General features: G+C 41.2%; 1 protein-coding gene and 1 long non-coding RNA gene across 3 annotated transcripts in view; one reads left to right on the plus strand and one right to left on the minus strand.

The window, feature by feature from the left end:
* Nucleotides 1–36: 36 nt before the first annotated feature.
* On the minus strand, nucleotides 37–13762 carry GZF1 (GDNF inducible zinc finger protein 1). 2 transcript variants are annotated; one of them, XM_053663526.1, is made up of 7 exons: nucleotides 13549–13762; nucleotides 12914–12953; nucleotides 9991–11360; nucleotides 8262–8356; nucleotides 6118–6285; nucleotides 5202–5359; nucleotides 37–4586 (listed from the first exon to the last, which is right to left on the minus strand). In XM_053663526.1, the coding sequence occupies exons 3-7, from the start codon at nucleotides 11337–11339 to the stop codon at nucleotides 4236–4238; spliced, it is 2121 nt and encodes a 706-aa protein (XP_053519501.1). In that variant the 5' UTR covers nucleotides 11340–11360; nucleotides 12914–12953; nucleotides 13549–13762; the 3' UTR covers nucleotides 37–4235. The 2 variants fall into 2 exon arrangements, with proteins under 2 accessions (XP_053519501.1, XP_037004291.2); XM_037148396.2 differs by lacking the exon at nucleotides 12914–12953.
* LOC128627124 (uncharacterized) overlaps nucleotides 13745–15541 on the plus strand; it is a 152764-nt gene continuing 150967 nt past the window's right edge. Inside the window, exon 1 of the long non-coding RNA XR_008391238.1 lies at nucleotides 13745–13914. This is a non-coding gene — a long non-coding RNA (uncharacterized LOC128627124). The remainder of the gene's footprint in view (nucleotides 13915–15541) is intronic.

Below are 15541 nucleotides of genomic sequence, written 5' to 3' on the forward strand. Positions count from 1 at the left end.
CTTGCCTATTTTGAAATAAACAATGGAATCAGTGTCTGAGTTAAAGATTTTTTTTAATATTTCACAGGAAAGAGTAAAAATAAGTATAATGGCTAGAACAAACCTGCTAGAAAGTAAAAGGAAAACGAGAGGGAAAAAGTTCCATTAACAGTATCCAAACATCCTTCCTTGAAATGTTCCATTGTCGAATGTAGGATCATGAACAAAATATGATGACTGTTTATGTTACAGTTCTTGTATTTTAGCAAATCTGGGGTGAGTTCATGGTCAAAGTTAAAATTTCTTACAGGAAAGCTTTGTTTTTTTGTGGCGCCATTTTTATAGCTTGTGTGAGTTCCTTTTTCATGTGATGATTTGAAAACAGTATTTTTGCACAGTTGTGACTATTATGATGGTATGACTATAATCAAAGAGTGTGCATTTGTTTCCTTTGATACTTTGCATTTAAAGTAGCCAAATGCAAACCTTTGTGGGCTTTCTTTGGAGGGCTGGGCAGCAGCACAGCTTTGCTGTGTGTGACCGGCCACCTATGGTATGCTAGCAGGTTCCTGCCTGTGAAGTTCTGAGTTGGTCACTGTGGTGTTTTCCTCTCTTGTACTCTCAGGATTGTATTATGAAAACTAACCATAAAGCTACCTTAGCAGAAAAGAGTATGTATGTTTTATGTGAACGTGTAAATAAAATGGAAATTATGAGTAATATTTTGACAGGTCTTTTCTACCTAAATTTACACAGATCATGAGAGCCTCCTTTCTTGAAGTTATTCCTATTCAGTTTAAGGCAATAAGCATTAATATTCTCTAGGCTTATCCTTTGAAACATGCATATGACTATGCTAAAATCTTTTACTTTTTGGAAATTCAAGGAACTATAATGATTTTGCAAGCTAAGAGTTTATGAAAGAAGCCCTGGTTATAGTCTGTTGATCTTCTGCTAAATTTGCATAATGACTTTGTAAGCCTCACATTCTCATCTCTTATCTGTTGCCCTGATAAGGAATGCTGCTTGCATCCTTCGGGCTTGCAAAGTTGAGGGAGGATTGCTTCACAGAAAACTGCTAGGTGGGAGAGGGGAGGAGGGGGGAGAAAACCCTGAAGGCACTCAACTCTTGGCATTTACTGAACTTGCAGATGTCTGTAGAGGGTTAGCACATGCCCCTGGGCAAGGTTGAGCCCACTGGCCACCATGGAAGAAGAGGGTTCCATGTGGGGTAGTAGTATGGGTCAGCTCATCCTAAGAGCAATGTTCAGGTCATTGAACATATTCACAACTTAAAGATAATTCACAGCAAATTTTGAAAAAAAGAAATGGTAGAACAGACCATCCCAACCTAGGAATTCTGAGAAGTTGTTGATCATTCAAGGTTTAGTTTATCTCAGAATCATTATTTCCTAACAGAAAGAAGCCACTATGGTGGTTAAAAAACCTAGTTTTGCCAGCCTTGGTGAGTCCTGTACAGATTGACAAAGGTAAGTGGGTGGGTTCTGGGGCTTGACTGGGTGACATGCTTGCTAGGTAGCCCCTGACCTATGTTTGTAACTTGCTCAGTCATATCTACCCTCATTTAGGTATATGTAAGCAAATGGTCTTTTACACAAGTGCCCTCCCCTACTGAAATAAAATATTGTTACTTCAGGTTTCACACTGTCAAGTTTAATTAAAGAGATGATCACTCATTTGGTTTCAAAATATGTCCCTGTGTGACAAGGTATGAATTTAACAAGTTATAATTGTAACTTATCAAATCTGTTGGTTTGGATTATCATCTGATTATATAGCAAAACCACATTTGTTAAAATTACCTTTAATAAAGGTCTTCTCTCACCACATGATCCATTTTTTCCCCAAATTATAAAACAAAAATTTTGATAAAACTAAAGTCAGCAGAGATCTTTGGAGTTCAGGCAGAGACTATTTCCCACATTATTGTTGAAAGGCACTAAATCACTCCCTTAATTTCCTATTCTGAGGCTCTAGGAGAAGCAGCCAGCACCAAGGGCACTTTCCCAATCATGGATTTAGGACTGACAAAGTGATACAACAGCTTGCTTTCACTCAGGGAGACTGTTCTTGGACTAAGAGAAATAGGGGGAGATGCTCCACAAATCCCTCAATGATGAGTCTTCCACAGGGTTAACAGATTTCAATTCTCAGAGGCAGCTTTACCTTCCCAGGAAGCAAAGAAATAGAGATACTAGAGAAATAAGTCTCTATGATGCAAACTTAAACACAACATTGAAAAAACCAGTCCACTTATACATTCCACAGCATTAGCTGCACAGGTTACTTCTATACAAGCAGAGGTTAGTGTTACTTATCACCAGGCCTTGTACTTCTAAAGAATACATGTGCAGTTCACAAAGTTATAACTAAAGGGATTACTCCCAGGACTATAGTCTTGATTTCAAACTTCATTATCCATGAAATTATGGAAATTATACTTGTTTCAATTTATAGAGCCTAAATTTTAATAATGGGGAAAAAACTTGCAAAACTATTTTACAAACATTTATGAACACATTAAATGACTTTTTATAGAATTTCTAAAGAAGAATTTAAGACAAAAATTCATCTAGTAGATAACAAAATAATGTATTATTTAAATTCCTTCTCATGACTTTACTCCATGAAACAGTACATCAGTTGGGCAGGTTCATTCTCTTACCAAGAATAAAATGGCCATGTAATGATCACTATTTGTTGTTGTTCTGTAACACAATTAGGATATATTGTCATAATTGAACTTGAACTAGTTCAGTACCACTGTTCTTTAAGAGTAGGTATGAAACATGTTATCAGCACCTAAAACCACCTTATAGTGGCTTTAGTATGTAACATGTTATAAACTAGAACAAAAAGAGCACATAGGAAGAAAGTGTTACCTCATTAATGTTTCTGGAATGGTATAGCTATGTCTTCATCCTGAAACTTATGGATAAGTTCTTTCTCTTAGAAATGAAAGTGTTTTCACAGTAAATTAATAAATTAAAATGTAGAAAAACTGGTAAACAGAATTCCCTTTTAAGGCTGTCTTTAAATTAATATGTTTAGGGTTACTTATGAGTCACAACTATATACAAAAGCCACTGGAACCAAGAATCAAGCTTAGTAAATACAGCAGAATTATCTTTTCATTGCAAGTTCATTAACTCCAGCATAACACAGCCAAAGGGGCATTTACAACAAATTATTGGTTATCCACAATCTACTTTTAAGGCATAATCAATGATGTGTGCCAAGGCTTTTGGTCCCTTTGCTATATTTCTCACATGCTTCTAAAGAAACAAATGTGTAAATCTGGTTTCTGAAAGTTACAGAAATTAAGTCAGAAAACACAGAAATACTAATACTCTGTGCTCTAAGGTTTGCCATAATCACCTCATTGCTACTGGTAAGACAACATGCTGTTTCAAGTGTTGTAAACCCTGTGGCTTAATTTTTCACACCTCTTTGCAAAAACAAACATAGATTGCTATTAAAATCTTTGGTAGGACAGATTTTACCTTATTAGGTTTTTAGGAATGAAACTGAACAGCCACATCTCATTTCAAAAGTTATTTTATAACAAATTTCCTAGTTGTGTATGTGCTATGAGTAAGGGTTATACTAAGCTGTTTGCAAGTGTCACTCCTTTTTTAGTGTGGGTGTGAGGGAGTGGAAGGAAATGAATTCAGTAATTCATTTCTTCAGTCCCATTCAAGGGTCCCTTCAGCAAATCTGATTTGCTTCAATTCAACAGGAAAGAAACAATTAATATATGGCCCCAGTTTTATTTCAGCTTATTAGAAAAATATCTTTAAAATATCAGAGAAATAAACCCACGTGGGAGTATAAGGCAGGCTGAGAGATCAGGGAGACCATTAAAAGTAAATTCATGAGCTGGATCAATGCTCTGTACTCTATTATTAAGGTAAATAGTTGTCTAAACTTAACAAACATCAAGGTACTCAAGCGTTAGAATGATTAATGCATATAGAAGCCTACACCAAAATTAGGTGAGGTTATATTAATTGCCTTATGTGTTGATAAAGTGTAGCTGGGATCGTGCAGATCAGGATTTTTAAGGGAAAATTTTAAAAATGTTTTGATAAAAACGTGCAAGTTATCAAAATTTAGGATGATCAGAAGCCATTCTTGCCTACTTCTTTGCCTGTTTCTTAGCTCCTGATATCATCCTGTATACACTGTCACACAAGGTGCCGGATGGGATCTGCTTGGCAGGTAATTTCCAGCTCTTATTCCATATTGGTCAAAGAGTGAAGTTGTGTGGGTATCAAATGTGTCTGTGGGGTAAGCTCACTAAGCTCACTGATAGTAGTGGCCAGCAGAGCATCCTGGGACACCACAGAATTATCTGACTTGCAGGCTGTGTCTATAGAATTATTTTCATGTACAGCAGATACACTGCCTTGGACTGTGGCCAGGTTGTGAAAGTGGTTATTTTCTGTAAAAGACAGCAATTTATCTGAAAGTTTGGATGATGCATATTCTTCATCAGGCTGTTCAGTTTTATGCCCTTCATCATTCTTGGGTGAGCCATCTACAATAACAAGGAAAGACTTCCATGGCGTATTCTTATCATGTACCTATAAATGAAACACAAAAGTCACTGAATGTGTCTTTGGACAAATATCTATTAATCTTCCAATTCACAGTTATTGTTTTTCTTTTTTTTAATCCCCATCCAAGGATTTTTTAAATTTTATTTTAGAGAGGAAGGTGGGAATAGGGAGAGACATATCAGTGTGAGAGAAGAACATCAGCTGGGTGCCTCTACTACACAGCCCAACTGGGGATTGAACCCACAACCTAGGTATGAGCCTTGACCAGGAACCAACCCTGCAACCTTTTGGTGCACAGGACAATGCTTCAACCAACTGAGCCACCTGACTAGGGCCATAGCTACTTACTAAATGCATCTTTGAAACAACAGTCTCTCCTCAACGCTCTTTTACTAATTGCCAAGTATCTTTCTACCTACCACTACTGCTGCTGTTAGAAAGTGTCTATAAAACTCAAGACTTGGCTCTTCACTCATTCACACTGTGAATGTGCTCACAGCAGAGAAAACCTGAGGAAGAAAATATCTGTTGTTTGTCTTCTATAACCACCTTATAGAATAGCAGGCATTTCTGACTGTCTAGGGTTACACATACCCAGGAAACAGCAATTTGTTATTCTTAAGCCATACTGTTGCTTACTGAGGTGTGCCGCCGGAGAGTGGACTTGTCAGTAAAGGTCCGTCCACATGCGTTACACATGAATGGCTTCTCTCCTGTGTGGATCCGATGATGGCGCTGGAGAGCATTGAGCTGGGTGAACTGCTTACCACACTGATCGCAACAATAGGGACGTTCTCCTGCGGCAGGTAGAGGAGAAAATTGGTTGATCTCGTTAGCCTGGTGTATTTAATTCTGACTACAAAATGAAATAATGCTGTTTGTAAACCACTGGAAATTATTAGCACTCCACCATAAAGAAAATCAGTTGAGGGTCAACTGACAGGTAAAAAAATCAGTCATCTATACATGTTTCCCTGACCCGAAAGTAGTGTTCCTATGAAACCTTTTGTAGGCCAATGATGGCATAAAGTGAAGAGTATTCCCCACTTTCCAGAAGTTCATGTTACATTTTTTCAGTTAATGAAAACAGGTACTAATATAGGTCTTTCTAAAAGCAAAGTGTCCCAGTACGAACTTCAGAAGAGCAGGAATCCTTGTAATACCAAGAGTTTATTCTCTGCACCAAAAAAGGGCCAAATTCATACCTGCAGCTCATACTACATTTATAGAAATTTCACCTAGTTCCGTTGTGAGGGATGTAAAATTCCCACATCCCATAATTGAATTTGCATGCATGTGCATATACACTAATATGTATAGATTATCCCTAATTCTAATCTGAAAATGTTAAAATGTTTACACATCCATACCTTTTCAGTTTCTCAAGAGCCAGAAACTAGAAACTGAAAAATTTAAAAATAGTATTATGACATGCAAAGTTTGGTGAAAGATTTTTCCTAAAGCTAAATTCCAATTTTTCTAGTTAAGTCAAAAACCTTTGGGATATTTCTCTTGGTACACTTAACTCCCTTTTCTGGTAACATTCCAGCCATACCTGTGTGGACTTTAATATGCTGGTAAAGTGAATTCCGCTGGGCAAAAGTCCTGAAACAAACTTCACATTTAAAAGGTTTGGATCCAGTATGGATTCTATTGTGATGTTTTAAATACTCCTTAGAAGCAAAACTCTTGCCACATGTTTCACACATAAAAGGTCTTTCACCTACATGAAAAGATGAAACAAAAAGTTAGAAATGACACAGGCACTAGAACACATAGCTAAGAGTGTATCCAAACTCTAAAACCCTATGAACTCCAACAGCAGAGGCAGCCTGTTGCATTTTCTAGTTAAAACTGTCATAAAACATCTCTTCGTGTAAGATGCATGCTACTTGCTGAAAACTGGTATAAAATATCCTTGGAAATCCTAAGAAAGATTCCATTAACCAAGTCACATTTTGGTAATTTAGTCATTTCAAACACGTAATCGTACAGCTTGTTTGGAGAAATTGTTAGATTTTTCTCAAAGAAGCACTTGTGTGGATCTTTTTCAGAATAAAAAAAATAAAAGTGATTCTTGAAAGGGAGAGGAATTTTACATTGGCTATATATGCATAATTATTCTAGAGTAGCAACTCCCAAGCACTTTGGATTGGATTATAAGACCAGGAAAAAATGGTTAAATACCACTTCACATTGTGTAGTTGGAATCCTTTAATTCTACAAATCAGACTTATTTATTAGGTGTACTCCTGGTTTTACAACCATCAAAATAAAAATACTGGGTTTAATAAATTCTGAATATATTATTTTCATCAAATGATTGAACTTAATCTTTCATTTGTGATCTGACTTCACCTCTATCCCCAAGCATCCATTACATACAAATTCTGCTCATTTTACAGTCTAATAATTCACATCATTAAATATCTCATTTCTGCCTCACCTGCAGTTGAACTTGAGGAACATATGACAGTGTTTAGAAGTAAAAAAATTAAAAATACAACAAATTAAGGAACTGGATTAGCATTATAATCACACTGTACAACATTATGTATACTTCTATGCCAAACAACACGGTTTTCTTTTTCTTTTTTTTTTAAGATTTTATTAATTTATCTTTAGAGGGGAAGGACAGGAGAGAGGGAGAGAAACATCAATGTATGGTTGCATGCGTCCCCTGCTGGGAACTGGCCTGTGCCCTAACTGGGAATCGAACCGCGATCCTTTGATTCGCAGGCCCGCGCTCAATCCACTGAGCCATACCAGCCAGGGCCAAACAATACGGTTTTTTGAACCGTGGGGTTACTGTGCTGAATCAGAATAAAACCAACTTGAATTTTGTCCCTCACATAATAAAATACAAAACTTTTGGAAGATGGGAATAAGGTAATTCCCACCTTAATATATCATATAATTATTTTCTAGTCTTCTGTGCAGGTGTGCAATATAGTTGAGATTAGTTGTATGCTTTACTGTGCATTTTCAAGTCAATATTCAAGTACAAGTGTTATTCTGAATGTTCAGAGCCCTCACCCTGAATGGCCGTGGCATGAGCCAGGAAGGTAGATTTTCCTATTTACTAAACCACTGTGGTTGAGTAAGCAGGTTGTTTCTCATGCTCTGTTATTAGATATAGCAAGCCTCAGTGGATTGAGCACAGGCCTGCACACCAAACAACCGTGGTTCGATTCCCAGTCAGGGCACATGCCTGGGTTGTGGGCCAGTTCCCAGCAGGGGGCGCACAAGAGGCAACCATACATTGATGTTTCTCTCCCTCCCTCCTTCCCTTCCCCTCTAAAGATAAATAAATAAATAAATAAATAAATAAATAAATAAATAAATCTTTAAAAAAAGAAATATCAAGATGATGGGAAATAGAGCTTTTCTCATACTCTGAACAATTTCTTTAGGACAGATGCCTGAAAATGGAATTTGAGGCTAAAGCAGTAGAAACTGTTTCATATCTTTTTGATACATAAGACGCACATACATGCCAGTTCCTACTGCCTAGTGTGCAAAAGGCCATCACCTCAAGCATATTTTAGTTACGCATTTTTTGCTCACTTTCTAAATGAGAAAGATAGCTCATGGCTTTAACCTGCACCACTTTGGTAGATGCCAACTTCTAAATTAATAAATTGCAGTTTTCTTCTACCACTAGGAAAGACATTCAATCACAACAGCAGGGGTATTTACCTGTGTGACACCTTTTATGATATATCAGCATGTGGTTCTGAGTGAATCTTGCACCACATTCATCACAGACAAAAGGTTTTTCCCCTGTATGAATTCTGAAAGTACAACATTCAGATGATAACTTAGGATGTATCTGAAACCACACTTTGCAATTCAATTTCCACTCCAGCCTGCAAAGATAGTTTGTTCTGGGAGACCTAATGAGAATGACTGGAGTGAAGCCCATAATCTTCATCCCCAAATCCACATCTGCACAAGGACAACTACGCATTTTCCCGTAAAACAGTAAATGTCCACCCATACCTGCCTTACGGTTTATTTTGTACAACACGTTTAAGCAGAGACCATGCCTTTGCATATTTTTTTATTTCTTTTTTTATTAATTAATTTTATTTAGTTATTTTTCAAGTACAGTTTTTTTGTCTATTTCTCCCATCCCAGCCTCCCCCGCCCCTTGCTCCCCACCTTCCTCCCATTTCCACCCCCCTTAGTTCTTGAGTTCTCGTCCCTGTGTCCTTCCTATTTGTTCCTCCAAATCCCTCCCCCTTTTTCCCCTTAACTTCCCTTCCCTCTCCCCTCTGGTCACTGTCCCCTTGTTCTCTATTTCAGTGTCTTTGTTTTGTTTTTTTCTGCTTGCTTGTTTGTTTTGTTGTTTAGCTTCCTGTTAAAGGTGAGATCATGTGGTATTTGTCTTTCAGCACCTGGCCTTTGCATATTTTTAAAAATACTAACAACATCATGTAATATTTGTAAAGTTTCATTTACTAACATGTATCACATAACTAGTCTAGAAAGAACTGTTCTCAAAATGCTGAAGAAACCTGGCTTCCAAAAATACATAAAATGCATAAGCATTGAATTTCACAACTAGTATGAAGTAGATTATCGACCATGACTTACTGAGCACTTCCTAATGAGGCAAGTTTTTAAACTTGTTATATAGAGTAAAAGAGTGAACACCATGCTACCACCCCAAAGACTAGCCCAAGTTTGAGGGCAGATCTAGAACAGGGTGGAAAACTGGATTTGAAACATACTACATTTAAAAACAGTACCACCCACCTACAGTGCCCAAGTTAACAGAAAAACACTGTCCTAATTCTGGAGTTTAGACTAACCAATAGCACAGTTTTCAAGTCCAGAGAATGAACATGACCAGAGAAGAGTTCAAAAGCCCTAAAATGTCATTCACTGAACTCATTGATGGGACTGTGGGACCCAGATGGTCACAACCCCATGTTCTAAATCAAATCAGGAAAAGAAAAATAAAGGTTATTAGCTTCACGTGTGGTGGAAAGAATACATACCAGAGGCTCCTCTGGGACTGGGAGAGCTCTGGCTTGCAGTTGCATGCCACAAAAGATCTGTGGGGCTTGGCATGTTCAACAGCTGTCTGCTGCCCTGGTCCTGTGTCCAGGCTTCCATGCTGTGACCACAATAGGAGCTGGGAAATCCTAATCAGCCTGAGGCCTATAGAACACTGTGATATTTCTGTAGTGTAGAACAAGACCATCTCATAGCATCTCTACCCATAAAGAATCCCCAACTTTTGGAGGGAATAAGTTATGAAGTGAAATATAGTCACACTAGTCCAAATCCTAGAGCTACCTCAATTTCTGACACACATTTCAACCAAATTAAGTACACAAGCCACATTCTGGAAAAAAAATTAGTTTGAGAGGGTCTCTGCTATTGCCCACACCAATCAGCTAGAGCTAGGTGCACATACCTCATGTGGGTCTTCAGTGCTGAGGGCTGTGAGAATTTGGCCTCACACTCAGTGCAGCCGTAGGGCTTGTGGCCTGTGTGTGTCCGCTCATGGAGCCGTAGGGCTGTCTTAGAACTCAGGCCCTTGCCACACTGCTGGCAATGGTGCCGCTCACCACCCCCCTCATGGACCTGTACCACATGCCGCTTGACGTCCTTCTTCCTCTTAAATTTCTTCCCACAGAACTCACATGGGAAGTGGCGCTCACTGCTGTGTACGTGACGCTGGTGGCTCTTCAAGTTGCAGCGGTTGGCGAAGGTCTGGCCACAGGTATCACAGCGGTGAACCACCTCAGTGGCCACTCCATGGTAGTGCCTGATGTGCTTCAGGAAGCTCTTCTCATATAAAAAGGCCTTTTCACAAATAGTGCACTTAAAGTTGCTCTTCCTCTTCTCTTCACCCTCCTCACCTTCTTCCCGCCCATACCCTGCTTTCTGCAGCACCTCCCCTACCTCCACTTCAGCACTGAAATCCTCATTTTTTGTTATTGGCTCTATCTCTGTACCCACAGTGTCTGGGCTGGGTTCTTGTGGCCACCTGTAGTCCCCCACATCATTCTCAGCACTTTTCTGCTGTTCTCGGAGTCTTCTTGTATATTTCTTTTTAGGAATTTCCACAAATACCTTTCTGCCAGCCAGCCTTCCACTAGCTCTTCTGATTTTAGGGTAGGAGGGCTTAACATCTTTCTTCTTGTCTGGTTTCTCCTTGGACTTCCTTGGGGGCATATCTGGCAACATGCCGTTGCTGATTCTCTGTACTAGGGGATCTGAGGAGCCCATAAGGCCACTGGCAAGAGGACTGTCCATAGTCACACTTGCTATAGTATCAGGAGTAACACTGCCTTGGGAGCCACTGCTCCCTTCCACCTCCTGAGACTCAGAGAAATTCTGCAACTCCAAAAGTACTGACTCTAACATCTGTTTCTTTAACTGAAAACAAGTTTCTGATAAGTCTAAACATTTTAGCTTTTCAGCCATTTCCAGCATTCGCTGTACCCGATCTTCTTCTACCTGAACCTTTGCAGTGTAAACAAACTCAAGAAATGAAGCAAAGTCAACAATTTGAACTTCATTTAAGTAGACATTAGTCCTACTGCCATCCACAGTCTTCTCATTAAGGAACATTTCCTTAAAAAATTTGCTGGTGGCTGCCAGCACTGCCTTATGGGCCATGAATTCTTTGCGGACGCCCTGGTACTCCACACTGACAGTCACATCACATAGGTGACCCAGAAGGCGTAGCTGATGCATTTCATGCAGAAGATTAACCGGTGAGGATTTGGATTCCAGCAGAACTGCACCACTTTCCATGTTTCTTCTTTCTAAAAATAGCTTTGAAAACAAAAACAAGAATTAGTTCATGCATGAGCAATTACCGAAGTAAAAGGATTAAAAGTTACGAAGATTATTTGTTTTTTAGAGAATATAAACTTAACCTACACCTAACTTTTCTCATGTGAAGACTGAAATCACACTTCAGTTAGTTTTCTGAAGTGAAGTCCTGATGCACCTTCATAAGATAATTTGTGGGGGAAAAAAAGCATATTACTAAGATTTCACCCAAGGATACACATACATGATTAAAACTATGATTAATGAAATACATTAAGGTAGTAAATTTGCTAGATCATTTTCAAATCTGCTTAGAAACAGCCCCAAAATTTTAAAAGAATTTATGGCAACAACAATTCTAGTTCTTTGATCAGGAAACCAAACAAAACACATGGCTGATCTGGGACCAAACTTTAGAGAACAACTGAATTATAAAAAATATAACTACTTTCATGGTGAAAACTTCATAGAAATTTAGTCAATGACACATACTACTTCCGACCTGGCCAAAACACCTCAGAATTTGAATTATTGTTAACTCTACTGAAGTAATGTAAGTTCCCAAGCTTTAACTAGCTACTTTACCTGGAGTAAGTAAATTTTCTGAACCTTATTTTGCTTGCTCCTTTGTAGAAGGCTGGCAGGCTGTTGTGAGGCTTCAGTTAGTTACAAATATTTCAAATGCTTGCAGCCACACCTAAAACTTGTTAGCTAGTTGGTATAGGCTTCCCATGCACCAGGCCTATGTGCTATATTATCCCTATTTCACAGATGACAAAGGAACTATCGGAAGTAAGTGGTTGGGCTGGGACTTGGTCCTGGGCCTGATGGGATTCTGGACATACAACGAAACTGCTCAGTACTCCCTCACTTCAGCCTTGTCAAATGCAAAGAGCTGCTTTTACTCCCTCTGTGGGCATTGTAGATTTCACACCCATCCTACCCTGAGGTCTCTCCTCGCTTTCTTTGGTACCCAACACCATCTTGGGTCATTTATTTTGCTTTGCTTGTTCTGTCACCTCAGACTCGATATGTGCTTTCTTCTGAAGGTTCACCCCCAGCCTCCTACTCTTCAATCTACCTTCCTGTTCCAAATTTGCCTTTGTTCCTAAATTTCCACCCATCCATCCAAAGTGCCTACCTTCTAACCTCCTTCAGCCAGATCTTGAATGTCATCTCAGACCCCATGTGTCTAGAGCAAAACTTTCATCTTCCCTGAAAACCAGTCTCACCTCTCCCCACTTCTCCAGTCCCATCAGTGACACCTGAGGCTACAACTGGCCCCCTTCAACCACCAGCATCAAGACCTCAACATGAAAAACGTCTGTACTCTGAGATTTAACTGTAAAAATGACATCTACAAGACCTGAGTAATATCTATCACCTGAAGAAGACTCCACAGTAAAAATAAAATACTGACCAAAACTAAGTTAAATCTATATGAGAGGTTCATGGGATGGTGGAACTTTAACATAGGGACTGTCACTGTTTCCAACCCGTTGTTGGGAGAATTGACAGGAGATTAGTCTCTTAAGCCTGATACTCATACTCACCAATAGCCCTCCACTCCCCCAAACTTCTGCGGACCTGGCCCTGGAGCAGAGAGATGTGTGAGCTTACAGGGCGGGGGGGCGGGGGGGGCCGGTGAAAGTGATTTAGAAGTCAAAGTTGTTTCTGGACACGATTTCCCATTTTGCACCAATAGGGTAAGAGAAACAGTGATCGGGACAACAGAACATTTCAGCTTGGGTGACGGCGGCATCTCCCATTGTAACTGGTACCCTGGCAACTCCTCTGTCCCGGCGCATCGCCCTACTGCGGTCCTCCCCTCCGTACTAGAAGGCTGCGGCTTTCTAGCCTGGCCTGAGCCTGACCGGGGCCCGCGCCTGACAGCGCCCATCCCCAGCCCCCCACAGGGAGCTCGCTGCCACCGTAAGAGTGCTACTCGGCCCCTCCGACCCACACTTTTCCCAAGGACCGGGCCCCAGTTCCTGGCGGACGGGGTTCCTGCTGCACCGCGGTCGTCCACTGCGCCCGCGCGATCGGGCCAGTTCCTCCCTCTTGGCCGCGCCTGCCCTCTCCCCCAGCCCTGGCTCTTGCACCCCTAAGGCCCGCCGCTCCTACGGGAAGGGCCCGCAGAAACAGCGGAGAGGCGGTGACTGGGCGGGCCCTCGGGCAGAGCACTCACCTCCCAAGGACTGCCGCCAACGCCGCCACCGCCGCCCCGCTTCCGCTGGACCAGGCCCGTGGGGTTGGCGGGCTTGCTGGGCGGGGCGCAGCAAGGACGCAGGCTCCAAGGATTGGCTGCCGCGGGTCCCTGCTAGCCCCGCCCCCTTTCGGGGGCTCTGGTTGCACTAGGGCGCCTCTGTCACTACGGAGGCCTTTCGACCAGAGAGTTATGGGAGCCGGCAGAACCTGGGGTTCCGCGTCCTGCCAGCGGTGCAAGATTGCGTCACTGGCCGCGAGCCAAGACGTGAGCCTGCGCAGAAGGCAGTGAAGGCGCCTCTGCGGCTGAGGCGTGGCGCAGGCGGCGTGGGCAGCCTCAAAAGGATCTGTAAGTGGCGGGTTGTGTGGTCACGTTCGGGTTTATCCCAGCTGCTTGCTCTGCAGCCTGCGTGCCCCGCGCAGCCCAGTCCGGAGTTCTCCTTGGAGAGGTCCGTCAACAACTGGAGCCACTGCCCCCCAGCTATAGAGTAGGGGTAGGTGCCCTGCGGACCTTCTCAGGCTGGTGGGCAGCGGACAATGCGCCTCCACGCTCGAGAGGGCGCCTCTTGCCAGCGGGCATCCTCTTACTCTGGGAGTCTCCAGCCGAGCACATGGTTTGGTTATTATGAAACTTCTCCCAAAGACCCATCAGCTCCTCAGTGGAAAACAATTTATGCCCCAGCAGCCTTTGAGTCCTTCTGCTCAAGACCTTGATGCTTCCACCCATTCTTATGCCGTTCTAATCAAACCTTGCTTTGCAAGACTCAACAGGAATCAAACTTCCAGTCTTGTTAATTCTGACCTTGGCATGCTGCATCTAGCCACGGCTAAATAAAGCTTGTGAGGCTATGTTCTCCTTTACTGCAGCCAGCAATACACTCAGCTTTGTCTCATCTGCAGGTTGTGTCTAATGTTTAGGAGTGTAAGGCAAACATTAAGAGGCTTAATACTCCCTGTTGAAAATAAGGGAAGTCATTTTTCCTCTCCTTTTTTTTGAGTATGTACTTTAGAAAATTGATGATTGTAAATGCAATAATGTGCTGAATAACAATGATTCAGTCAATGATTGACCACATAGGAAGGTGGTATATAGCCTAGGTGTGTAAGTTCACTCTATGATGTTTGAAGAAGTACGAAAAAATGACGGAAGTCGCCTAACTAGCACATCTCAGACTGTATCCTGGTCTAGTCCTTAAGTGGCCCAGGACTGTAGTTTATCTTATATTTGAAATGTATGTACATAAATCCTTTTGAAGACTACCTAGGCCTTGCCTCACCTTTATGGCCAGCCATATCTTTGAAATGTAAACATACAGGGAGATAATGCCCTATTTTTCAATTTCCTTGAGAGGGTAGGAGTCTTAACTTCAGTGGGTGCCTTGTTCCAAATTACAAGTGACTTGTCACAAAGATACAAGAAGTTTGCTTTTCCTCTGGATAAAGCCAAATAGCTAACCTAGCTGGGAATCCAAATTACACATCTTCCTGCAGTTTCTCCCAAACTGGTCCTAAGTCTTGGGCTAAGGCTAATTATAATGAAAATAATAATAAGACTTGTTTAGTTCTTATAATGGGTGAATCATGATGTTAAGCATGTTACTGGTATTAATCACATCACAAAATTCTATGAAGGTGTACTATTTTTAAAAAATTTAAATGTATTTTATTTGATTATGCTATTATAGTTTGTCCCATTTTTGCCCTCTTTATTCCCCTCTGCGCCATACCCCTCTACCACCAATATTCCCCCCCCGCCCTAGTTAATGTCCATGGGTGCTACATTTAAGTTCTTTGACTTCTCCATTTCCTACTATTCTTAATCTCCCCCTCTCTATTTTGTATCTACTATTTATGCTTCTTATCCCCTGTACCCCTTCCCCTATTCTCCCCACTCCACATACCCACTGATGACCCTCCATGTGATCTCCATTTCTGTGGTTCTGTTCCTGGTCTATTGTTTGCTTAGTTTGCTTTTG

The sequence above is a fragment of the Artibeus jamaicensis genome, unplaced genomic scaffold (assembly GCF_021234435.1).
Source record: "Artibeus jamaicensis isolate MK-2021 breed Jamaican fruit bat unplaced genomic scaffold, CSHL_Jam_final contig_320, whole genome shotgun sequence".
Classification (NCBI taxonomy): domain Eukaryota; kingdom Metazoa; phylum Chordata; class Mammalia; order Chiroptera; family Phyllostomidae; genus Artibeus; species Artibeus jamaicensis.

Excerpts from the sequence above, each read along its gene's own strand:
- GZF1 (XM_037148396.2), bottom strand. The coding sequence starts at position 11,339 with ATGGAAAGTGGTGCAGTTCTGCTGGAATCCAAATCCTCACCGGTTAAT. Across the intron at positions 8,357-9,990 it reads GCACTGAAGACCCACATGAG|AATTCATACAGGGGAAAAAC; the intron begins GTATGTGCACCT and ends TTGTACTTTCAG. Across the intron at positions 6,286-8,261 it reads TCATAAAAGGTGTCACACAG|GTGAAAGACCTTTTATGTGT; the intron begins GTAAATACCCCT and ends CTTTTCATGTAG.